This window comes from Eschrichtius robustus, chromosome 7 (assembly GCF_028021215.1).
Source record: "Eschrichtius robustus isolate mEscRob2 chromosome 7, mEscRob2.pri, whole genome shotgun sequence".
In the NCBI taxonomy this organism is placed as follows: domain Eukaryota; kingdom Metazoa; phylum Chordata; class Mammalia; order Artiodactyla; family Eschrichtiidae; genus Eschrichtius; species Eschrichtius robustus.
Window position 1 is genome coordinate 1,448,195 of NC_090830.1, and position 27,343 is coordinate 1,475,537.

At 41.6% G+C, this 27,343-nt stretch overlaps 1 protein-coding gene and 1 non-coding gene across 2 annotated transcripts; both read right to left on the reverse strand.

The window, feature by feature from the left end:
* Positions 1-901: 901 nt before the first annotated feature.
* On the reverse strand, positions 902-1,008 carry LOC137767901 (U6 spliceosomal RNA). Its single transcript, XR_011074592.1, has one exon. It is a non-coding gene; the product is annotated as a U6 spliceosomal RNA (small nuclear RNA).
* A 1,966-nt stretch (positions 1,009-2,974) lies between these two features.
* On the reverse strand, positions 2,975-26,259 carry ZNF365 (zinc finger protein 365). Its single transcript, XM_068547469.1, has 5 exons — positions 26,202-26,259; positions 23,758-24,513; positions 11,528-11,708; positions 5,237-5,274; positions 2,975-4,503 (listed from the first exon to the last, which is right to left on the reverse strand). The coding sequence occupies exons 2-5, from the start codon at positions 24,498-24,500 to the stop codon at positions 4,242-4,244; spliced, it is 1,224 nt and encodes a 407-aa protein (XP_068403570.1). The 5' UTR covers positions 24,501-24,513; positions 26,202-26,259; the 3' UTR covers positions 2,975-4,241.
* Between the last annotated feature and the right edge of the window lie 1,084 nt (positions 26,260-27,343).

Here is a 27,343-nt window from a genome sequence, read left to right on the forward strand (position 1 = left end):
AAATGCATTTTATGAGGATAACTGTGGATACGTGTACAAAGTCCAAGTCAATGGGAAAAATCTCCAAAATCAATTTGTCACGTCAACGCTGTTTTATGCAGCCAACATTTACAATAATGCAGTATACATATGACAGAATCCCAGGGCTACAAGTGTTCTTCGAAGGATCCTCACTTTTCAACAAGGTGACCTACTCTGTGTTGCACTTAGACATTTTTCCTTTAATAACTTACCATCTGATTCTTTAGAACTTTCACTCACTGTCTTAGTAATGTCTTTTGCAGCCACAAAAAATAAGTATTCTTGCCTGTGACAGCACTTCAGATATTCAAGGACAGCAGCTGTGTCTCCTCTTCTCACAGGACATGAGTACCAAAGCTTTCATTCACCATCCCAGATATATACAAAATTTATTTACCAACGTCCCTATTACAGGGCAGACAGGAGAGCCGGGCCTGCCTATGTGTGAGGTTCCTTGAATGGAAAAAACTCATTTCTGGTTTGGAATATTGGCTGCAAACCCAGAGTAAATGTATCATAGGGCAGGTTGAAGATCACTTTCTTAAATGAAAATTTCAGATTTGTGCATTTTACTGATGCCAAACATGGACAAAAAAAGAAAAAGAAGAAAAAAAGAAAAAAATTCACCACCTTAATTCACCAAAAGGAATCCAATTTCTGAAGTCCACCATCTTTTAAATATTTGAAATGTTTCCAGGGATTGTGTTTAGGTCATGCATGCATGCCATCTCTGGAATTCATTTTTCAAGGATCCAGGTTGAACAGAATTGAGATATGGGGATTTATTTATGTTTTCTAATGCCCAGAGATAATCAAGAATGCCACAGTTATTTCTCAAGAACAGTATGACCTGGTGAACCCGTTAACTTTTTTTTTTTTTTTTAATATGGAACGCTTCACGAATTTGCGTGTCATCCTTGTGCAGGGGCCATGCTAATCTTCTCTGTATCGTTCCAATTTTAGTATACGTGCTGCCGAAGCGAGCACCCCATTAACTTTAACAGGAGTAAGCATAAGAACAGACTGAGGTCATCTCCCTGACAGCTCTAACAGCTTCTGAACAAATGGAATCCCATCAATTTTCCTAATTCCGTGGTTCTTAAAAGACCAATGGCTGAGGAATTCTACCAATGATATAATTCTGTTAACTATCCTGATCACTTTCTGAGCCTTGTAATGACTAGAATGTATAGCACATATTGGCTGGGATATACACTGTGAAATCTGTTCATGGTTTTCGCTAAGAGTTGATAAGTTTAAAAATACAGTGTAGGAAAATTACTCATGGTTGTGAAGGAAGATGGGAGAAGAGTGCCAAATGAGCTTTTAATGAGGACTTCTGAGTGTGAACATATGTAAAAAGAACCTTTAGATAGAGGCATTACGATAAACAAAAAAGATCAAGCTAAGTTCTCAAGAAAATTTATAGGTACAAGATCATAGTGTTTATATGTACAATGAACAACTTATTCATGAAGAACTATTTTGTTCACTGTTAATAGACTAGCACACTTGGTTCCCTAGAAACACTTCAACTAGACAAAACATACCAACATGTTAGTCATAAATATAGCTTTATTATTATTTCATAATCTAAAAACTTTTTTTTAAAATCTGGGAACAGAATATTCCTACTTCCATACAACAGAATGACCCTGAAGAATACCGGAAAACAGTGTCTAAGTAATCTGAACTTTGCATTTAAGAATCTGTAACCTACTTTGGGAAAAGAGAATGAAAGAAGGTTTGAAATAAAGATTTCTTCCTTACAAAGCAAATAATAAAATTAGATTCATTCTTCAGTTTAAACTTGAACACGTTTTCCCAGAAACTTTGGTGATTTCTTCAAAAAAGCAATTCTAAGGTTGACTGCCTATTACGACAAAGAAAATATTTAAAAATAAGACCCAAGTTGGACATGGCACAAGACTCAGGCCAAGGCATGTAAATGGGATATCCCTTAGAATGAGGTGACTCCCATGTCTCAAAAGCAAATTTATGTCTCTAAGGAAGCACAATATACATAATGCATCTCCTTCTGTAAGAGTCAGAATTTAGTTAGAACTTAAAAAAATTTTTTTTAATATAATAAACCTTAAAATCATTTCTCTTGTGTAATGTACATAGAGTAGATATGACGTTATGGTGCTTTCTTAAGATCACTGGGTACCACTGTCAAAGAGAGCTGTCATGCCCTCTAGGCATATTAAATGAAAATTGAAAATGTAAGTTACATTAAATAAAATGGGGAAAAAATCTGGCTTATACCACCTTTAAAAGCAAACTGTTGTCATTGCACACACACATTATGGGACAAAGAGCATGCAGTACAACAAACAAGTCAATTTTTTAGTATGTAAAAGGCTAAAGTGCAATCATGGTATAAACATCAATAATAAATAACCTTGAAGGAGATTAATTCTCCAAATAAATAATTATTATAACGTTACAGTTTTTAGTGTTAGCCTAAACAGTGATATTCACAGAAATGTTTTTTCCCACTTAATAGTTGCCTATACACCACATGAAAAGCCCACCCCCATGAGCCAAAAGTCAAGGTGAAGATTCAAAAATTAACATTTTCACTATGATAGGTTCAAAGCATTTGTATAAGTTACACTTTTCAATTTACTGGCATTTTAAGTAATTGCTTTGTTACCTGTTTTTAATGCATTGCTAATCTGATGCTTATTGCAATAACAATCATAATTCTACTAATGTTAATTAGGTTACAGCTTTAATTTTTAAAATAAGAGAATTCAATTTACATGAACATATATAGTTTAAAAACCACCCACCACAAACACACACCTTTTTCGTGAGTATTTTAAAATAAATTATTAATATACTTGACATATATATTTTGTATGTGTTATGTGCTGTACATTTATACAAATAAATGTATATATTTGTGGACATAATTGTTCTTATTTCCAAAAGAATGTCAGCACTTGTAAACTCTGCAGGAGACCTGATGATATTGCTAATTAAAAAAAAAAAGTAACACGGAAATTCATTCTTGAAGAAAATTGTAAAGCAGGAGGTTCGTAACAGATGGTTCTTTATGGAAACCAAGGCCATTTTAGGGAGGCAGGGAGGGGAGGACAATCTCAGATTCTGGATCCCACATGCACTGTTTATTTCAGAAATTACTTTAGAAGGCCGTATACAACAAATACATCAGATACTTGGTTGAAAGGTAAGAACATGTATTTTAGTCGTAAAAGGGCACAGAAGCAGCAGGAGGTGGAAGAAGTTAGGCCAGCACGGAGAAAGTCACGCCTACAGCTAACAGAGAGGATGCTGACACCCCCGCCCCGGGAAGCAGGTCTTAGGAAAGGGCTGAGTAACATCTGTGGTGTCTCCGGGATGGCTCACAGTGCACTAAATGTGCAATCCACTGGCATCCAACCATTCAGACCCTGAATTGGTGATGGGTGCCGATCAAAAGTGTTTTACTATCCTCCCCAACCATAGCAGTAGAAGCAGCTATTAAGATAGAGGCTGGCAGCTTGGTCTTAGGGTGCAGAATACTCAGCCAAAGAAGAGAGCAGAGGTGCATCAAAATAAGAATAAACATGCATCCAGGGAAACAAAAACCTGAATGAAACAAACTAGAAAACAGTCTGTCGAAATGACAACTGACAGAACGAGTCCTTGAAGCAACCCAAACACTGAAATCTTGATTAATCAGAACACTCAGGGAAACAGCCTTATTTTGGAAGCTCCCAAATTAATTGAGGGTAAGGTTAAAAACAAACAAAAGTATGTTTACTTCACTACTATTAACAGAACTTTACATTCCCGTTCCTTGCCTCACAATTCAGAGAGCAGGGGGCACAGGTTGAGTTTTTTTCCAGTGCCTGACATCTTCTTTGGCCTTGGGCCTGAGAATTAACCACTGCACAGAACTCCAGATGTGGAAACGGCTGGAGACGGGCTAATCATCTTAGAAGTTGGAGCTTCATTTTACTAAAAGTTTGGAATAAGACTGCTTTCATTTTTTAAAAATTCTTTCTGTAATTTGCCTTTTGCTTCCAAAAGGGACTTGTAAAAAATTCTGGTTCACCGAGATTTCCGTTTGTTAAATTCTGGTTAATCCAGGTGCCTGTATGGACATGAAATGTGTTTTATGATGGCTTATGTCTAAAAGAACATTACTGACCCCTAGAACAACATTCCCAAAGCCCAGTGGTGGCTGTCCAGAGCCACCCACCCCTTTAGATGATGTTCACAATCGCTGTTGGCTTTTTTTTGGCCATTTTGGGCCTTATGTTGCCTTTCCGGGTAAATCCTAGAGGCTCCCCTTTCTTTGCTGGTCTGCAGAGTTCTCTTGGGGACTCGGCCTGTTCGTGCATGGACTTAGCAGGCTGCATGCTGGCTCTGTCATCCTTGGCTTTTTTCAGGTAGCTCCTTCCCTTTGGATGGAAATGGGTCTTGAGATCAGGGTGGTTACACACAGAATGTGGGTGCCCTCGGCTTCTACAAATGGTTGGGGGGGAGGAGGGAGATGAGCAGAAAGAAAGATTTCTTTAAGTCCTTAAAAGAATAACAACTACTCATGGAACAATCACTCCTGCATGCTAAGGTGGCAATAATACTGACAGTAAAACAAATAATATATATTGATATTTTTCTTCCAAAAACTTCTATGGCCTTCATGAAGTGATCTCATGATACTAAATTCCCAGGGAGATATTACTAGTCTTATTTACCAGTGATAAAAACTGAGGTATAGAAAACTTAAATGACTATCCAGGGTAATATATACAGTGGTCTATGGAGAAGATGGGACCAGAACCCATATCTCTTGACTCTTTAAGTGACTTCTAGGGGATTCAAACAAATCTGTAGTACAGCTATCATAAAGTATATGATTCACAGTATAAATTTATATATATATATAAATTAGTGTGCACACTACATTAATAGTGCTATAGAGATATTACGACTACACTATAGCACAATAAGAGAAAGTTATATTATACAATATTTGTAAAAGACTCCTGCAGTACTATCATACTGCCATATACTCACAGACTATTAGCAGAGTTAAAAGTCACATCCACATTTTAGAAAGTTAGGTACACAAGCAGGTAAATTTTCTCCTGAAACTCTCAAATCCATTTATATTATAGATATCATATAAAGTACAACAGGAAAACATATTATGCAAACATTATCAAATAGCCTAAGTATAAAAAGATATACATACAGGCATTTGGATTTCCTATTTGAGGAGATATCTGTAAGCTGAAGGAAAACAAATAAGACAAAACATTACTTCACTTAAAGGTTGGATTCGGTTTTTAAAATCCTCCTTGCTTGTATTTTTAAGAAATTGTATTCCCATTAAAGAAGCCGGTAACTGGTATCGGGATCACTGCCCATGGCACCATCCATCACCGCGGAGAACAAGAACGTTTCATGCTCAGCTCTGCTTACTCAGGAAGCCTCTGTGGCTCCCTCTGCTGAGATTTCCAAGAAGCCAGTATCAGCAGATCTCAAAAATTTGAAAAAGTTAAACAGCCCCTCCAGAGAACAACACTTGAAGAAACATGTTTTTAAAAACTGGAATAATGTGCCATTATTTCTTGATTGATTCAGGCTGTATTTGCAGCTAATTTACTACAGCTATGTCTGGTCACAGTGTATCAACTACGGGGAAAATTGGCATAAAATGTTTATTGCCTAAAATACATCATTTCTAAAATGAGAGCATACGAAGACCAACTCCACAAATGTCCTGAGGCCATCTATCTTTGAGGTTATTTTCCACTCTCAATAAAATATCTGCATGCACTTTTGTGGCTGGGCTCACAATATCATTTGCAGAATAAATGATAATTATCATTTTGTGTTCCAGATGTCACCAGACATTTTATAGGCAAGTGTATTTATAGCGTATTCCCAACCTCCCTCATGCAGCCTGTACTGAAAGAAGTGGAGTCACATCCGCAGGCAGACTGACAGAAGAAGAGGACGACAAAGAGAATGTGGAGAAAGGGCCATCCTGGCGCAGCGTGGCCAAGACATGCATCCCTGCTATACTCAAATCACCCAAAAAACCACGCTCAGCATAACAGGATCTTCCTCCATGTCTTCTGTGTGAAGCTTGAGCTTTAGTCAGGAGCAAATCAGAAAGCAGCTTTCTTCAGCAGACTTCTGAGGGTCACGTGCCTAAGAAGGTAAGATGGGACTCCTGCCTTCTGCCTTGGGACACAATTGAAAGTCAGCATTATTGCTGACCCTGTCCATGCTGGCTGGGTTTGGCATGAGAGTAGTAAACGTGAACAGGAAAAGGCACATTCCTTGCATGAGGGTCATGAGGTCTTGCAGTATACAAAGAAGGGGGAACAGATGGCTCCGGCAAACACCAGACTGGTAGTTTCCGGGAACCCCAAAGGCATCAGCATTTCTACCCTCTTTCTCCCAGTCCGCCTGCCCCCGCTCCCCATCAGCTGGGCTCCTTGAATGGATTTTAGTGTGTATATAAACTTTAAAAACTTACAGGGTTTTTCTTCCTTTAAATACTTTCCCACTTAAAAAAAAATTATTATTATTGAGGCATGACAAAATGTTTTCAACTTTACTGTATGTATGTATGCAAGCATATAGCGTAATGATGTATTGCATATGGGTACATAATTCCCTTTGGAATTTTATGCAAAAGCGTGTGTGTGTGCTTCTCTCACCGGGGAAAAGGCCAACAGTGATCTACTACATTATGAGGCTTGGGGTGGAGGTGGGGCTGATATCACAGGCACCAAAGAATTTCATGTGCTCTCCTCCCTATGAACACAAGAGGCCAGTGTTCCTTCTGGCCTCCACAGCCTCAGGCAGATGGAAATGCTCTTCCCACTTAGCCCAACTACCTACCTCCATTTTCTCCTGGTCCAACTACTTTGTCTTCTTTTTATTTAGGGAGAGGAGGGTATGAAGATGGGGATCAAGAGAGTCCTTGGTCAAGGTTTCGGGTTGAAAAAATATAAATAACCTTGCACTGAGAGCCAATTTAAGTACTTCTAAAAGACAAATATGGTGTCTCAGGTTATTATAGGTTTTGGGAAACTGGACACCTAGCCCTCCTCCAACTTCCGCTCTGTATATACTCAATTTTTCAGGCCAAAACCTTGGACTCATTTTTGACTCCTCACTTTCCCTCACCAGCTAAATCTAATCCTTCAGCAAGGCCAACTGGTCTTGTCAATTTTCCTCCAAAAACATATCCGATACCCTTCACCTCTCTCTACTCGGTTCTACCCAAGCTGCCATCCCCCCTCACCTGCCACAACAGAAGAGCCTTCTAACTTGTCGCTCAGTCAATTCCCCACCGAGCAGCAGAGTGATTTTGCTAAAACACAGATCACCTCCTACTTAAAACCTTCCAATGGCTTCCCCGTGTGCAACGGAACATATGCAAACTCCTTATATGACCAAGAAGCCCCAGCCTGATCTGGATCCTTCCTACCTCTCTGACTTATCACCCACCACTCAAACATGCCAAGCTTGTTCCCTCCTGAGGCAGCTGCATTTCCTATTCCTTTGCCTAGAATATTCCACTTCCAAATTTTCACAGAGCTGCGTCCTTGTTATTCAGGTCACAGTGCAAATGTTGCCTCTTCAGCAAGGCTTTTTCTGAAAGCTTTTTGCTAAAGCTAAAGTGGCCATCTCAAACATATCATCTTACTTTTTTCTTTATAGTAGTTATCACTATACGAAATTATCTTCATTATCTGTTTGCTTATTGTGTGCCCCTCCTCCCTGAGACCAGGGACCTCATCAATCTCGTTCACAGCAGTTTTCTCAGCACCCAGTAAGCACTGCATCCCCAGTAAATATGTTAAATGAATTACTGCTAGTCCTAATTTAGCAACCTGCAGGAAATAAATGCAATGCTTAAAATAAGATTATCCAAGCTATTTCATGACCTTCCATTTGAGCAGTTCTCTGAGTGATTTTGGCAGATGGGATATTAGGTCACTTTGTGTCTAATTCGACAGCATGTTTCTGAGCATACAGACAAATTATCTGAGTAAGCATGTTACATTTTTAGAAATCAGCCAGGTGAAAAAGAACATAAATGCTCAAGAGGATTAAGGGAAAGAAAGATACATATGCCGAAACATTATTTCAGAAAAGGCACTAAATATGAGGGGGAAGGAAATTTTTCTAGAGCACAAAAGAATCTTAAAGCTAGAAGACATCTTAGAAAGGAGCAATTTAAACACGTCAATCTAGAAATGTCACTACTCTCTGGAGGTGGTAATGAGAAAAAGAGGGAAGAGGAGAGAGGGAGGGAACTGGGGGTTGGAAAAGAAGGGAGATGACAAGGCTGCACTCTTTCTGTACAGCAGCCTTGCTGGAGACGGCAAGAGCCAGCCAGGCTCCTGACAGCATTCCCCACTGTTCTGGAGGAGGGAGCGGAGATGGGGGCAGTCAGTCAGAAAGTTCTGCTCCATCCTGGGGCGCACTGCGGCAAGGAGCTCTCCTGGGCGGGGCTGAGGCTCCAGAAGCCTAGGCTTCTTGGTGCCCTGCACCTTCATTCAGCTGGGCCAATTAGGTTACTAAAGATACGATTCAAAGGTTTTCCTGCTAAAAGAATCCAAGTTCTTCCATGTATCCATAGCCACAGATACCAGAGAGGCCAGACTGAGTAGTTTAATTACATCAAAGATGTGGTGAATGTATTTTATTATGATGAAATAGACTAAGTAAAAAGGTAAAATGGTCTTAGGGTTTGTAGACTGTCTCATAACGTGGTACACTATGGTCCAAAGTAGAGTTTAGAGGACTATACATGAAAACAGGGGAAACCACATCTGCCCGTACTTTCAGAAATCAAACATCTCATTCTTGGTCTTCTCAGGGCAATGTGTCCTCCCTCCAAAAGTCAGCTCACCTCACTACAGCCTGATCATGCCCTACTCACAGACAGCTCTCACTTCTAAATTCCCTGCTACAATCTTAACTGCACTTTATTTGATCTGAATTAGTCAACTCTTCCTTATGTAGATCAAATCTGAAGAAGGCAGATGATGTCAGGTTTTGGGACATAAAGAACAAAAACAAATATTTATTAAATAAATGTCCTACCATATTTGTATGTACATGTATATATATATATGTGTGTGTGTGTGTATGTATATACACATACTTATGTGTACGTGTGTGTATATATATGTTATGTGTACACATACACACACATAATTTTATATCTATACATCTGACTAGAAGAGCTGAGATGCTGTTCAACTTTTGATTACATGATACAGCAGGATGAGAAGTAATGACTGGCCATGTCTTTTAAAAGGTGTTCAGTTTCCAAGCTGGAAAAGTAAAGTCAGCAGAAGAAGTGAGCACAGAAATATAAATAAAGGCGAGAACTAATGGGCTTCCTTTCTTTCTTGTTGCCTTCCGTTATTTTCTCTGAGACCTTCTTAGCTCTGGGTTACTAATAATTTATATATTTCTTCGTTCTGGGTTACTAATAAGCCTAAATACTGAAAATATCATGGCTACATTTTAATTTTAGAATTTCTAACCACCAAAGTCAGGTGATGATCAGAGAATTTAAGAGGCCAAAAGCCCTTATACAGCATCTAGTCCAACTGCTTCATTTTATAGAAGAATGATAGGCCCAGGAAGACAAACTGTCTCATCCAGTCAGAAGCAGGGTGGGAATGATCTAGAAGCCAGGCCCTCTCACCTCACCTCTGGGCTCGGTGACCTCATGCCACAACCCTCCCCTGAGAGATGGCAAGGTGGAAGAAGGAGGCAGGAAAGGGCTCAGAGTGTCCCTCCAGCCGAGACTGCACTCCTGCATTTCCCAAGGAGGTGACAGGGGAATCGAGGAGGGGGATAAATGTTCCTTCTCAGGAGACCACAGACACCCACTTGGAAAATAATAAATACGTCAGGTAGCTGAAACTGCTTTGATGACAGTTACTGAAACCTCACAAACATAACACATTTACTTCCTTCCAGTCTACTTTGTTCCTGACTGGGAAGTTCTGGCGCTTGCCCAACTGTACGGCTTGCAGGCTGAGGGAACGTTACTACAGGAGGCACTGTGTAAGATTCTTCATTTCTTTCATTCCTCCATGTCTCTGTTCTTTCCTGCTGTCTCTCTCCCTCTGGTCTTCCTTCTTTTATCCACATGCCTTTCATTTCATTCCTTCTTCGATTATTTAATCATGTTTCCTGTTAATCTTGGCTTCCAGACTGCTCAACCTAAACTTTTCAATCAACCAATAGCAACCTTACTAACCTTCTGGTTAGCATAAATGTTTCCTATTTTTCTTTTCCTCATATACATAGTCCATTTGGGGGTTAGTTAAAGAATCATCTTTAAATCTTCTGGGAAGGTGGTAAGCATAAATAAAATTCAATGGATAATGAAAATGTTATAAATAAACCACTTCAGGTTTTCAAAAATCCATTCTTTGGCTTTGTTGTTTATACCACCGAGGAAATTGTATAGAGGGCAAATATGACCATCCACCTCCGTCACCTACAGCATGGTTATTTGTAAACACCCCACCCTCCAAAGAGACCAGGTAATCTTGATCAAGCCACTTATGAGGGCCTTCCCTGGTGGTGCAATGGTTAAGAATCCGCCTGCCAATGCAGGGGACACGGGTTCAATCCACGTCCAGGAAGATCCCACATGCCGTGGAGCAACTAAGCCCATGTGCGCCACAACTGCTGAGCCCACATGCTGCAACTACTGAAGCCTGCGCACCTAGAGCCCGTGCTCCGCAACAAGAGGAGCCACCGCAATGAGAAGCCCGTGCACCACAACAAAGAGTAGCCCCCGCTCGCCACAACTAGAGAAAGCCCTCGCACAGCACCGAAGACCCAATGCAGCCAAAAAAAAAGCCACTTATGAGAGTCTGGACCTTCATCCATATTCAGGATTCTCATTTGAGCTCTAGGCGTTTTTTAAGTCCCTGAAACCATATGTAAAATTGTATGCAAAAATGTATTATAGCATATCACCTGTGAATTTTTCTTAGTCTTTTTGAAAATCTACTTAAAGAATGTTTCACCTATAGAGACTACCAAATAGTGTTTTCCTTCCTATTAAAGAAAAAATGTGGTTAAATTTTGCTAACTAAGAAGCATGAAAGTTTTCAGAAGATTCCTTGAAGAGCTCCAAAACAGGATAATAACTTCCAATATACTTGACACCAAGGTAGGGACGGATGATTTCTTTGTATACTTCAAACTGTCATTCTACAATATAAAAATATTTCTACCAACTCCGCTTGGTGTGGAGCTGGAGGGTGAAGAAATGGAGACCATGCATCCAGGATGTTGCTTACTTCCAAATGTCTTGAACTCACCTGTATCACTTCCATGACACAGGCATGGCCAGGGCAGTGCTTTCAAATGATGTCTAGAAAATTCCTGCAAATCATTCCCCAGTTCCCTTTTCTTCTGTCCTTGACCCCACCTGATTTATCACAGCCCTCACACCTGGTGCGGGGCCTGCATGACTCACCACGTGCTCACTGGTGTCCCCGCGGAGGCCAGCGGCCTGCTGGCTGTGATAGTACTCCAACTGCTTTTCCGCCAGTTCTACCCGGTGCAGCAGATTCTCAATAAAGTCCTGGAGCCGAGCTTTCCCTTGAACCTCCTTCTCAGCGGCTGCTTCCAGGAAATGGTTGAATGTAACCACTTCTCTGCAAGGCAAGAACATCAGAACACAAAATGGAGAAGCGAGACAGGAATTCATTCATTCAATACATATTTACTGAGTGCCTACTATGTGTCAGGTACTGCCCTAGGCAGTATGGCCACAGCATGATAAAAGAGAGAAAATTACATTTTAAGTGATACATTTAGAGACTACATTTTAGTAGAAGAAGATAGTCACTATAAAATATACAAATAAGGGCTTCCCTGATGGCGCAGTGGTTGGGAGTCCGCCTGCCAATGCAGGGGACACGGGTTCGAGCCCTGGTCTGGGAAGATCCCACATGCTGCAGAGCAACTAGGCCCGTGAGCCACAACTACTGAGCCCACGTGCCGCATCTACTGAAGCCCATGCGCTCTACAGCCCGTGCTCCACAACAAGAGAAGCCACCGCAATGAGAAGCCCGCGCACTGCAACGAAGAGTAGCCCCCCCGCTCGCTGCAGCTAGAGAAAGCCCACGTGCAGCAATGAAGACCCAACGCAGCCATAAATAAATAAATAAATTTATTTTTAAAAAATACAAATAAACATATATGTCATATGGCGATAAGTGCTAAGGAGAAACAGGGCAAGGGGACAGCGAATGATGGAGGAAGGGAAGGAGTAAGTGAAACTATAGAAAGCAAAGTCAGGACAACCTTTTGGATGGGGCAGCATTTGAACAGACACCAGGAAGCATGGAACAGCCATGCAGATAGCTGGGAAGAGCAAGCCAGGTCCTCAGTGGGAATGTGCAGAGTGGTCTGAGGTACAGCAAGGAGGCCTGCAAGGACAGAGCAGAGTGGGGAGGGGAGGACAGCCAGAGCAGGGAGCCAGGTGGGGCCTCACAGGTCAGTGTGCCAGATTTTATTATGAGATGGGAAACCACTGGCCACTTTTGAGAAAAGTTCTGACTTACATTTTGTAAGTCCAGCTATTGGGGAAGAAAAGACTACAGGGAAGGAAGTATGGAAGCAAGAGGCCACACTGAGCACCAAAGCATATAAAATGAGTCACCATGTCCAATAGTATATTTTTGAGCTAAGAATGAAACAGTCCAAGAACTGCCATCTTGAGGTAGATCCAAGGTCTGTTGGGGAGGCTACTTTAGTTGACATAGGAGAAGAAATGTTCAGGTTGCCCTTCTCTAAAAAGTTGAGCAAAATACCTTTACCTACATAATTCATTGTGATTCAGAAATCCAGAAAAAAAATTTAATAACTATATTACTATTTTATATCTTCTTTTTATTTCTAATGCAAGTATGAAAATAATACTGTACTGAATTATAACTAAATAAGTTCTTTATAAAAAATTCAAACACATTAAAATATAATGAAGAAAATATCACCTGAAACCCCGTTATCCTAAGGCCACCACTATTTACATTTTGGTAACCATCCTCACAAACATCTCTACAAATACACACACACACACACACACACACACACAAATCAGTACTACCAATAGGTATACAGTAGCACAATTCTCTCATTTGATTTGCCTCACTTAATAAGAAATCATGAAGATCTTTTTGGCCATCCCCTTTGTATGTTTTGTCACACTCACTGGAGCTAATGAATTCCATAATTTCACTACCTGTTGGATATAGTATTTCCTTTATGTGTCTTTGAACTCTTAACCTTCAAAGAGTGGTCCCTCATTTTTCTGGCCATGTTCTACTCACGCAGAACCAAGATTCTAAGGACTCTGATCATTGTCACCCTAAACTTCATTCATTTTAGATTAAAAAATCCTGTTTTTTTAAATCTAACCTCATGCAGTTGTTCTAGAGAGTTCATTAAATTCATTGCCTTCTCTGAATCTTCTCAGCCTCCACTTGATTTTTATTTTCTGCTAAGCTCCATAATTTCTTGAGAGTAGAACTTCAGGGATGTTCACCTCAGGAAGTCATAGTTTCAAAGAAGGTCTTTGCAAAACAGTTGGTGGTGGCTTCCAGATCCATAACTAGTCAGGGAGCCACTTTTACAATTAGTCATGACTTTTCTCTCATAAATATATTACATCACACTTGGCCATACTGAAACTTTTCTGACACTTCCTACAGAGTCAAACGTCTCTGTAAAACCTTGGGAATTATATATTTATAAAAACAGAAAAGACACTGGTTCTAACAATGATTCACTCCAAAAATTGCTCATCATACCAGTCCCCTTTTTTCTAGTTTCCTATCCAGATCAAACATAAACCCAGAGCCCATAATAATTCCATTATCTTTCAGTAGCTAAGAAGTAGTCACATATAGGAAATAAGAGTCCTTTTGGAAAATTCTCTTTCATCATTAAGTTTCAAGTTTATTTCCAGATGTTTCCGTATGAGCCCTGAATAGAAGATGTGCACTTTCCAAGCTGTTCAAGCCACGGACACAAGCCAGTTTTCAAGCTCTGCCGTCATTTGGCTCTGACCTGCCTCCTAGGTAAGTCACAAACCCCAACCAGCAGCAAAACAGTGGAGGGTCCATCCAGGTGCCACATCCAGCCCTGTCATGGTTCTTAGTTACAACTGAGAACCTTTGGATGGAATATCTTCACACAGCTCAAAAGCACCACCAAAAAACAAAGCCCAGGAAATGGCTGCTCCTTCCTCTTTCCAACACCAAGGCTTCAATTCATTTGGAGTCAAGTGATGTTTAGTGGTGATGTTTGGTGATGTTTAGGATAACAGACTCATAAACCAGTCTCCAAATTGGTACTTACAGAGGAAACAACCAAAAACCCACAACCCTCTCGCCCACCAAAACCAAAAACATAGAAAAAAGAGCCAGTGTATTTTTTCAGTTCATTTTGGTTTATAATATTTACTATATTTATCTCATTACAGAAGTATTTCATGTTTATTATGGGAAATACAAAAAGTGACCTATGGAAGATCTAACTGAGCAGGGACTGAATCAGCTTTTTGTTCTTTCCTGTAAGCCCATCACTCAGTATAATACATGACACATAATAGTCAATAAATATTTGTTGTAGTCAATGTTTAAAAAGGACAGGGAAGGAACAAAAAATGACCCATAATGCTACCACCCAGAGGTAACTACTGTGAACATTCTGGTGTATTTTTTCCAGTCTTTTTTTTTTCTCTGTGCATATTTACTATTCTTGAGCTCTCAGGCTGTACAGTTTAGAATATAAGACAGCAATATTTGACAGCTTAATCCCATAGAATTAACATCTCAAAAGCAAGAAAACAAATCTGAATGCAATACAGCTTATGATTGTGGCTGCATTTTTAAATCATGTGATGTTTTATTACCAGTTCCATATAAAATTTTTTAAAACATTAATGCCACTAGTTGATTGTGGAGTGTTATGTCATGTTGTAAAACTGAAGCATCTTTTTCTAACCTCCCTCATTCAGTTATCTTGTCCCCTAAAGCTAAGAAGTTAATACCCTTTTTTCCAACCAACCTGGCACCCATGCTAACCTAATTTCAGTTTATGGATGTTTCACATCAACTAAGAAAAAAAAAAAAAAAAGACAGTTAAAACAGTGATGATTTAATTTTAAAAGAGAAGTTACACGAGAGAAGGGCTGGAGAAGTTCATACTGAGATTGTGTTTGGGTATCTGTATTAGATAAAAACAGGAACAGAACCTAGTGATTAATTGTGGAATAGCACATGTACACAACTTCAAATCCCCCTTTCGCATCCTGTGCAGTCTGGATTAACAGTATCCAGAAACACCTCTTATTTTCCCAAGGAATCTTGTGAATTTCCTGAATGAAAAAGAAAGAGATTTAACTACTTTGCATTTGTACTTTCTTTAATAATTATACTCCAAACAGTAAAATATCCATTCAAAGTGCAAGACAGACCAATGGATTTCAATGGAGGGGAGAAGGAAATGTTTGTTCACTGATGTGGTTTCAGATTCCACATTGCAATTAACCTTTGAGAAACTACCAATTGTCAATCTCTGGCATAATATCAAAGCAGAATATCCACTATTCTCTCAAAAGGCTATTAACAAACCTCTCCATTTTCCTACTGCATATCTGTGTGAGACTGGATTTCCTTCATCTACTTCAACCAAAACAACAAATTTGCAACAGATTAAAGGCAGAACTAAGGTTCAGCTGCCTCCTATTAAGCCAGGCATTAAAAGTATTTGCAAAACTTTGAAAATAATACCACTCTTTTCACTAAATTGTTTTTGGGAAAATTGTTCTTTTTCACAAAAATATGTTATGTTAACAAGTAATGGATTTAATATCATTATTTTTATATGCATTAGTGTCTTTTTTACTTTCTAAATTTTAATTATTAATACAGTAAATATTGATAGATAAAACCCACACAGAGAAAAGCTTCTTGGGGTCCTCAGATTTTTTTAAGAATGTAAGGGGAAGCGAGGCCAAAAAGTTTGAGAACTGCTGCCATGCCATGTACAGGGTGATCCTAAACCTCAGAACTCTGGTAAGGGTGGACGACGTGGGCTAGAACTCTAGTACGATGCAGCCACAATCCATACATTTATTTACTCCATTATTCAGGAACTCAACAAACATCTACTGAACGCTACACGGTACTGGGCTTAGTGCGAGGGCATTCATGAACCGGTGGCTGTCCTCATGAAGCTTACTGTCTAACCAGGGGTCAGCCAACTTTTTCTGTAAAGGGCCAGGGAGTAAAATTTTAGGCTCTGCAGTCCGTACGGTCTCCGTTGCAACTACTCAAGTCTGCCTAGCACAAAAGAGCCACAGAGGCTGTGTAACAATAAAACTTAATTTACGGACACTGAAATTTGAATTTCATATAATTTTCATATATCACGAATTATTATTTCTCTTTTGAATTTTTTCAAGCATTTAAAAATATAAAAACTATTCTTAGCACGGGGCTCCACAAAAACAGGTGGCAGGCTGGATCTGGCTGTCGTGCACAGACCCCTCACATAGTGGGGGAAGCAGACATTAAAAGAAACAAATACTGAAATAAATACAAAATTACAAAGCTGGGCTGAATATGACTAAGAAAAAGAATAACACATGCTATCAGACAGCAGAGTAAAAGACCTGTGTGGTTTTATTTCAAGTTCTCAACCCTAACTCAGAATACAATGTAAAGCTGGAAGGCCAGATGGGAAGATAAGGGCAAACCTGAAATTCAGTCCAGGTGTGGGTGCAGACCAGTTCTGGGGAAATTAACTGATTCTAGGCTGCTTCCAGCCCTATCTTTGACTTCTTATTTATTTTTTTTAAAAAGGTTAAAAATGACTGAAATCAAGGTTTTAAGTTTCAGTGGAAAATATGCTTATTTAAAGCAATATCTGATACTAAAGGAAAAAATACCAGAATACCACTATAGTATAAGAAACTGGCCTGAAGTTCGTTATCATGCTGAATGACTTGCAGACCTAGAAATCTTTCAGTATCCTGAGATTCACAGGCATTCAGAAACAAACACAGTAGAAGGAGGCACTGAGTGAAAAAGCCCCTTCAGTACAAAGTTTTACTGAGAAAAAAATATTTGTTCACTCACGTACTCATTTACTTACAGGATGGTTATAAGGTCTAAAACATAGATAATATTTTATTTTTTACAGATTAAACCCCTTCAATTCCTTCTCCTGAGGTGGGTTAAAGATGGGTTAATTTCAAAAAAAAATCAAAGATATACTATCATGTGAACAACACACTCTAGAAGCAGGTGTAGAGATAGAGGGAAATGCACGTTAATGCACCGTGGTGTTCATTGCGATTTTACGTTGGCATTGAACGATGCATTGTTTCTGTTTGTTTGTTTTAAATATTTGCTTATTTATTTATTTTGGCTGTGAAGGGTCTTAGTTGCGGCACGCTGAATCTTCGTTGCAGCATGTGGGATCTTTAGTTGCGTCATGTGGACTTCTTAGTTGCGGCATGCAGACTCCCAGTTGCGGCATGCAGGATCTAGTTCCCCGACCAGGGACGGAACCCGGTCCCCCTGCATTGGGAGCACGGAGTCCTACCCACTGGACCACCAGGGAAGTCCCAAACTATGCATTGTTAATGAGGGACGACACACTGATCATATCACTCACTGTAATCTACTATCAACAAACCATTTATCATGTCTATCTCCCTACGTTTCCACCTTTCGTGGCCATCCTTTAGCCTTACAATCCCCTCGGGTCTCATCACTGCACATCACCTCCTTTCTGCTCCAGCATCAGTGAACTCCACTCAGCCTACAAGCCAGATGCTTTCTTCTGCAGATGCTGTTCCCTCCACCAGGGTCCCTTCCCAAGCCCCCACTCTAATGATCCCTCTAACCTGAGGGCTCCACTCACCTAGGTGTGGGCTGGGTGACCTGCTGTATTCTCCCGCAGACCATGCAGCCTATCACAGCACACACTGCAGGGACTCGTCATGCCACTGACGCCGTCAATCACAAAATCAGTGAGTTCAGGGCCCTGGCCTGCTCCTACACTGTGATTCCCACAGCACCTAGTGTTGAGCCCAGCACACAACAGAGACTCCACAAATTTCTGCTGAATGCATGAGATGTCTAACTACATCTCTAGTCAAAAATCTTTAGCTGACTAAAAGATACTTAGGTTTCCTTGTCTCTTTTTCCAGACAAGCATTGGGGCATAAAACCAGTAAGTAACCTACAACACAGGTACCTGCTGCAGAAATGGAGGTGGGATCTAAAATTGATGCCTCTCTCCTGTTCTTAAACAACACTTTAACAGCTTCTTATCCCAAGGGCAAAGTTCTACCAAGTTATTTAAATTTCATTTTGCATTACTGATTTATGAACCTCTTCAGAGGTATATGAAACAGTAAAAATACCCCTGGCTAAAAATAGCCTAGCTACTGATCACAGAACACCTCAGACAGACTGTAATGTCAGCCACGAGGCAAATCATAAAGCTGGAGCCAACCACCTCCGAGCACTGGAAGCCAGGCTGCACACTCAGAGCTCGGGGTCAGCTCCTGTGTCCCTGGCGGGGCCCACAGGGTGGAATCCGCACCTGCCACACATCGGGAGCCATGTCACATTTCTACTCTTGTCAGCCCTTTGCCTCATCTCTCCTTTTTGACTTCCTGGAACACACCAAAAAGTGTAATATATGGTTCTAATTAAGAACTTAAAAAATAACTCTAAGGAGAAGGTCAAATTATTCTTATAAATAGATCAAAACCACATTCTAAGCCCCTCAGTCCAGACAGAGAGGGTAGTATGGGGAGGGAGGGACAGACATGAGAGAGACAAATAGACATTTTTTTGGGGGGGGGTCTCCAAATTTTACCAGATGCCATCTCTAAGAGGGAATATTTGACATCCAGTTTTTCCTACATTGGTTTGTAAGTCTGCATGGAACACAGCCTGGATAGAGAGGACCCCATTTACATAAATGCAGGAAAATGTGGAGCAAACAGACACCTCCCTGTCCCACTGAACTCTGCATCTAACATGATTTTTCTTGGCCTGCTTCCTAGCTATGGATCAGCCTGGAGACCATGCTGTCCACTCACTGCTTTAGCTGATCAAAAATGAGAAAGACGTAATTAAGTGGCAAGAGGGTTTAGTTGTGCAAAGCAAGTTACCAAGTCAAACTTGTCCTTCAAAGGACAGCATTCTACAGCCAGCTTTGGATAGAAACCTAAATGGACATTCCTGGTTCAAGCCACCCCTCGATGTCTCTTTTAACATACCCCTAATGATGTTTAATGTCTAATTTATCTGCTGGTCTACTCCTGTCATGAAAGCAGGAACTGGACTCATTTGGTTATCACTGTATGACCAGAACCTAGAACAGTACCTGGCACTCAGCAAGCACTCAATAAAGATTTGCCTTCTGGCTGACACCAGGCTGGGAACAAGTCAAATGATGAAGGAAGAAGGGAAAGATCCTATCTGTCATAGATCGCAAGGGAGCAGGATGGAAATTAGAGATGGAATTACAAAGAGGTCCCTCACTGCCATCAAAGGCTGGTAGTGGCACATACTCTACCCTGACTGGGAACAGACATCCAGAGGGTCAAGTTAAAAGCCCTTGTTGGAAGTTACAAGTCCTGGGTTGGTGTTCCAGAAGCTTAATACCACAGCTATACTGATGACGCCACCATTTCCCCATTTCCCAACACCTTTGCTGCCACCTGACATTTTCTTTAATCTCATCAGAAAAATAAATTATGTCACCATGGCAGCCCTCCCAACACAGCAGAGAAGCAAGCCCATTCCAAAATGGGCCAGATTTGGTATTACCTAAGTCTTGATACTCTGGGCAAATACCGTATTTTCAAAAGTCTGGCTGAAACATAGTGAATTAATGGAAAAAGCCCTCAGCAGAGAGATAGGGAACTTGGTTTCCCGTTTCAGCTTTGCTACTAAATTTTTGTCCTTGTCATTCTACTGTTCTGGGCTTTATTTTCCAAATCTGTAAAATGAAGGTGGGTACCTTCCAGAACTAAAATTACACAGTCCCCTCAGGGTTCGTTTCTAACAGTCACCTCTCTGATGTCCTTCAATATGTCACTGTCCTCCAGCTACCAATGCAAATCCCACCCTTCCTCCTCACTCCTTCAGTTTGGCCTCACCACATGGGAAAACGCGTTCTCTAATGTTCATCAACTTGAAACTGTGGCTTGTATTTAAGCACTTGTTCAAACTACCCTGAGTTTGAACATGGGTATGTTTTATTCTTCCTATGTAGCATGTAAGTTCCTTAGGGAAAAAGACCAAGAATTTCATGTCCCCCAAACACACCTAGCACAGTGCTGGGCACATCACAGGTGCTCAGTCAGGGCCTTCCAACCTTACCAACAGATGAGTGTGCAAGTAAGTTTAGGATTACTGCTATCACACTGATGTTCTCCAAACCCCAGGTCACCAACTCAGCCAGGAATCAGCTACAATCTGTCCTTTCTTGTTAAGGGATACCTTACTGCAAGGTTGGCTGGGACTGATTTACCTGATTATGGGGAGTGCTACCCTACAAGCTCTGAATACTCTTGAACAAGTAAATACAGTACCTGTTTCCATAGGACTTTTAAAGTTGCACAAACTTTGTGAAGACAATGAGCAGTTTCTTGGATTTGCACTCCAGAAACATAAAGACATCTCTCTGTGGAGGTACAATGAGACTCAGGACAAAAGTACAAAACACTGCCAATTCAAACAATCTCCTCTGTTACAGAGCATATATGTGACTTCTGTAATCCGAGTTGATTCCGCCTACAGATGGCCTCAAGGCAGAATCAGCCCTCAAGTCTTTTTTTTTTTTTTTCAGTATGAAAGAAAGAATTTTAAAGTTATGGGGAAAATCCATAAGCAAGAGAGCCTCATGTGAATGTCAAATACTAGGTGTTTGCTTTTTTTTAAACCAAATCTACTATCTGTGTCTTAAAGGGTCCCCAGAGTTTAAGTCAATTTCAAATGGGACTGTAACGACCTACTTCTTCTCACAAATGGGCCTTGAGAGCTCGGTTGGAGGGGTTTAACAGGAGAGCACAGCTCCTGGTATGTTTGTTGGCCAAGCAGGTCTTCCATATATGAAAGGTCATCTCTTGGGTGGAAGGCTTAGCACTGTGAGGGAGTGGTGGAAGGAAGGAGCATGGCCCAGCCAGGCAGATGTAGTCAAATCACCCTGGTTTCAGGAGTGTGACAGATGGGCAGCTGGCTTGCTCTGCTCCCCATTTTGAGGTGGGGGTTTAGACATTGTAGCCACTGAGGCTGTTGGCCACAGTTGCTCTCTCTGACCAAGAGCTCCACTGTCCTTCCTGGAAAGAAGACTCTTTCAGTTCTATTTTATGTACAGAAAGAGTGATTATTTGAGGCCTGAATACAGAAATTAATGGCACAGGCCAAATGAAGGCTTAACAAAATGAAGACTTTGTTTATTTTATGTTTAAAAGTTTAAGGCAGTTTCACTGAATTTTCATTTAAAGTGTTTTTTTAAACGTCATTGCTTTTTTTCCCCTGGTAGTTCAAAAATGTCATACTAAAAATCAACTCATAATTTACCCGCAGGTATACACCCAAAAACATGAATGAAGATATATGTACAAGGACGTTAACTGAGACATTATTTTTAATATCAGGAAAAATGGAACAAAACCATGTATTCATCAATAACAAACTGATTAGAATAGTTATGTGTCATGATTCCACTTGGGAAAACACAGTAACTCTGTATGTGCATAAAAAGTACATGTGATTGTATGGACACAGGAAAGGTCTAGAAGGACAGTCACTGAACTAAACAGTGGCTGTCTCCAGAGGGTGGGGTGGGGGATGTTTGGTGAGGAGGGAGGATTTTAACACATACAATTTTACCCTGTTAAATTTTTTTTTTTACAAGTATATTTAGTTTTTTAATTGGTCCTCAGGTAACAGCACTGGATTAACCATATATAACATTATCACTATGGATTCATGCATGGCCCACTTTTACTAAAGTTAGTTAACCAGTTATTTTTAATAATAAAGCACCCTTGAACACACCACCCAAAATAAAAGGTACATCCTTGACAATAACCTAGATCTAACCATATGCTCCTCCCTACCATCATATTGTTTTCCCATACTCCAGGCAACCACCACCCCAAATTCCATGTCCATTATTACTTGTGTACTTAACAAATAAAACATGACAAACAAGTAAATGCACACAATTAATCTGGTTGCCTTTTAAATTCAGTGCTCGTCAATCAAACAGAAATATCACTAATTTAATTCTAGGCTTTTCTCTGCACATAGAGCAACCCCATCTGCCATTTTTTCAGTGGTGCAGTGTTAGTCACCCTGGGTGCTATAGCATGTCAAGGCACTAGCTTCCCACCAGGAAACGTCAAGAGCCAAGAGAGAAACATTTTTCGATGGAGATCATCTCCCTAGGAGCAAAGTATCAATGAATCAATGGCTGATTCAAATCCGTCCTCACTACATGATTTTAAAATTATCTAGTTGAGCAGAGCAGGCTTTCCCTCTAGGTGGGCAGTAAGCATTTAGTAATAGCAAGTGATGATCTCTTTAATATATAGGGTTTCTCAGCCTCTTACCAAGTAGAGAAGCTTTAATTTACTACATTTTAAGAGACAACACAAAATAGAAGAGTGCCACAGGGCAAAGAAAGCATGAAATTAAGTCAATCTGTATAATAGAACTCAACTTATTTGAAAACCTGCCTTTTAGGCTGTTTCAGTCAATCAATTTTTACGTCCTTTGGTTCTGTGAATTCTGAGCCTCCATTTAAAATTAAACCCAACATTAAGCATTTGGGAAATAACACTGCATTGTTACATATACTTTTCTAGTTTGGGTTGAATCCATACTCATTGATAAGGAAATGCTTTTCCAAGTGTGATAATTTTTAAAGTAATAGCTTCTCTGATCACCTATAACTGGTAAAAACCCGTGTCAACTCTTTGCAAGCAGGCATGACTTAGTCTAGTATTTTACAAAAAGAAAATTCTCAAACTTAAATCAGAAGAGTATGGAAATCTCAGAAGCTTCCTCTGGGTCTCCTAATGTCTGCTTCTTCAAAATAAAAATTATAATTAACAGATTATCCGCTATTGACATGTAATTAATATGGACAGGTAATCCAAAATGGCAAAGAAGCCAAAATTATTTATATTTAGAGTATACTTGAATAAGACAGCCTCTCATGTTCTTGATTTTATTGCCTGGAGACTGTCAGTGAGACGGAAAGGGTCCCCTAGCACTCCCTTGCTGCCTTCCCGCTCAACTCCCTCCCAACCCCCTCCCCACCCCACCCACGACCGCGGCCAGGAAAGGGTCCCATGAACAGACTGCACTACTCCTCTCTCTAAAAAAATTATTTGTAGTGGTTTACAGTTTCCAAGGTGATAAGGCATTCAATATTTCGACTTTCATGTTGCTGAGCTGGAGGCCACAGTGGAGAGGGTAAATAGTATTAAAAGCCTTATGCCTCCTACATTCAACTATATCAATGGGAGATGTAGCCAAGGTACCTGCAAGTAATTAAAACCAAACCTTGCTTAACATTCGAGTGTAACTTGGGAGGGGGTGGGAAGTGCCTAAAGCAACGGGGTTAGCATCCTGTTTCAACGCCACTTACTCTTCTTTCCTGAGAAGCTCCTCTTCGGATTCCGTCAGGCGTTGCCTCAGCCCTGCGATCATCTCCACGGCCACATCCACCTGTCTATTCAGGGCCCGCTCTCGTCTCTGCACTTCCTGCTTTTTCTGAGTCAGCTGCACAAAAGCTGCCCGAACTTCCAACAGTTCAGCCGTTTTCTGGGCCAGCTCTTTGGTGAGTTTATCGATTCTCTTCTCAATGGTCCTGTCCACGGCCTCGACCATCCGATTGAATTTTTCTCTGACATGTGCCTCGAAAGCTGCTTTGGTGTCTGAGGTGGGAAGGCCAGGACTGGACCTCGGGCCATCCAGCGAGTCTGCACGTAGGTCTACCGTAGTGTAGGTCTGCACATAGGACACAGGCCTCTCTGCCACCACCTCGAATGGCTTCCTGTCCTTGCAGTGTTCATGCGAAATGCTACACAAGTTAACATAGCTCGGTTTCTGCTTCACTATGTTGCCACAGCTCTGCAATTTTCCCTGTTTCAGGGGTTCTGAGGAACTGACTAGGTCTGTGTCTTTGAGGGACGGAAAGAGGCTGCATTTTGTCAAGAGGGTTCTTTCCTGGTAGCTGTGACTGAATTCCAGATGGGCCCTCAATGAGGACAGGCTTCTAAATCTGGTATGGTCCCCACACCTCGGGCAGCGGAATGGCAGGCACACAGCGACATTCTCAAAGGACTCCTGCCAGGGGTATCTGCTTTCCTCAAAAGCCTTCTGTTGCATTACTCTCAAAGTCCTGGGCAGGAGAGAATAAAACAGGTAATTGGCACGTCTGTTTAAAAAATGCTACTGAAATGATTGTCGCTGATCATCTCCATGAGGACAGAGGCTTTTAAATTCCAAATGACTTTTGCATTTAATATCTTATTACTAAAATTAAAAACCTACAATCCATGGGCCAAATCTAGCCACGTTCCACTCATTTGCATATTGTCTACTGCTGCTTTTGCACTAAACGATAGAGGTGAGTAGTTGAGACAGAGGCTCTACAGCAGGCTAAATCAAAACTACTTACTACTTGGCCTTTATAGACAAAGTTTGCCAACCCCTGCTTAGGACAAAAAAGGTGGGTAACATTCCCTTTCCACAGATGAAAAGACTGGAGCAAGGAGGTAAAGTAATTAATCCAAGGTCAAATGGACAGTGTCAGATTGCAACGTGGAATTCAAGTTTCCTGCCCTCCTGAATTTAGTACAGTAACTGCAAAAAAGTGTCCTATTTTACTGATGACACTGATAAGCATGAATACAAAAAAATGAGAAAAACTCACATGAATTGCCAAAACAGGTCCTAAGACAGCAAGCTCAGCAATCTTTCCTCAAGTATAGGAAAGGTTATCACTCAAACTAGGTGCAGTGGCATTAAGCACACAATCAGCTGAAAAATTTTCAACCTGAGATTTTTGCCCTTAATTTTGTTTTTAAATTATTGCCATGATGATTTAAATCAAAGTGTTATCATAATAATGATGCCCCCCCAATACTCCAGATTTACTGAAATCTGGAAACCCAATGTGTCAAATACTATCGGACGTAAGTGGGGGCCACGTACAAGATTTTATTAAAACAGAGTGTTCTGGATGGATTTGTCTTGTCTCTGTTTTAAGATGACAACCTCTACGATGGCCAAAGTTTGAACCAGGTGGGTATCAGCATAACTCTTTTAATAACGGGAAGTTCTTATTTCCTTGCAGACATTTATTACCTTTAGCCCTAGCAACAGATGACTGCTAGCAACCCAATTCCACAAGCAGCGCATATCTATTCCCTCCAGTAAGGGTTTCTTCTTAAATGTAACAAGCGCTGGGCCCCAAACAGAGGTCTAGCCTGAGAAATGTTGTTCCTAGGCCCCTCAACCTCTTCAGAAGTAGAGGCGCCAAAGGTCCCCACACAGCTAGGCAAAGCTTCCAGGTTAATAAGCCTCTGGCCCCCAAAGAGGGGACCTACTTCCTGTGCTACACCGGGCTGTTGGACCACGGGTTTTCTGGAGATAGGATGCCAACCCTGGCCGGAAACTCAGGCCAGAGGTGAAGAAGGGGAACTCGGGATTCTAGGGAGCAAGGGGAAGGGGTGAATCCCTGCATGGGGAAATGGGTAATCACGCACTCCGGGAGTACGCAAGGTTTCAATGGCCCAGAGGAAGCTCCAGTTCACAGGGTGGGCGGACAAGCCCTAATTTCCTCTGCCTAATCAGGGCAGGCTGGAAATGACTGTGCCTCGGGGGTCCCGGCTGTCCCCGCCCCTGCCCCGCAGCGTGCCAGCCCGCCGGTGCCAGAGTGGATACATGCGCACACGAGTTCCCGCAGGCGGGGGCCGAGAAGCCCAGCTCCCCGCCGTGGTGCGGGGACGGGACCTACTGCCTAGCCCGGACGGCCCCCTCTGCCGCGCCCCCTGGGCCGGGCCGCGGGCGCAGGTGCCCACTTACCCGACTTGTTGCTGCACCTGCAGCTGCTGCTGCCGCTGCCGCCGCGACGGTTCTACTGCTGCGGGTGCGAAGCGGTTTTCAGCAGAGCCGTAAATCAGGCTGAGCTGGTCCGCTCCCACCCCCCGCGCACCCCCGCTCCGGGACGAGCGGCGTCCAGGGCGGAGCGTGGCGCGGGCCAGCGAGGGCGGCGTGCGCGGTCGCCGGGGACCCGCGCGCTGAGAGAGCTTATGCCCTGGGGGTCCCGGACTGCCGTGGTCCCGCAGGGGACACCCGTGCTCTGCTCAGCTGCCGAGAGCACCGTGTGCCCTCCCCCAGCCGTGGAGCGGGATCGGGCTCAGGATTCCACTGACATCACCGGGAGCGGTGCTGGGATCGCTCCCCTGGAGAGGAAGGAGGAAAGCGTGCCAGCCTCGGAGGCGCTGCGCTTTCCGCAGGCCCTGGCAGGGTTTTTTCTCACTTTACAGTTATTGGGGAGCGGGAGAGTGTGCATCAGGATGGGCATCTTCTTTGAAAAGCTGCCAGCAGGAAGATCCGGGTGTATATGTTAGGACCTCTTCATCCTAACATTCCCAAATAACTAACCTAGAGAGTCTACCCTAACCTTCCTGGCGGAGTGTCCTCGTGCTAAGTTAACCGGCAGAACTAAATCTAGAAAAGTACAGGGTTGTGAATAAATAAAGAAACGAGACCCGCACCATTCGCACCCCCATCTCTGAGGGGCACCCTCCCCCCCCCACCCCCAAGCAAAAGTGAAGATTTATCATCCTAAAGGGAGGTTTCTTTCCTTCTAAAGGACACTGATGACTCAGCTTTTTTTTTTAAAACCTCTTTTGGAATATTCCTAGTCTAACTGTTGAAATATGAAACCAGAATAAAAGTTACCATTGGGTTTTCTTGTCAAAAGGAGAGGTTTTGTTCATCTGCAGACACTTAACTCAATGAATCTTCTTGACTCCATAGGGTGTCTCTCTTCTCAGAACTTACTAATTTCAACCTTGATTTTATTTTAACTGTAAATATCTCAGTAATTGTCTTATTATTTTGTTTTTTGTTTTGTTTTGCAAATGAATCATCACATCAATGTAATTAAGAGTACAAACTCTGGAGTTAGGTGTGATTCAAATCCTAGTTCTAGAATTGAA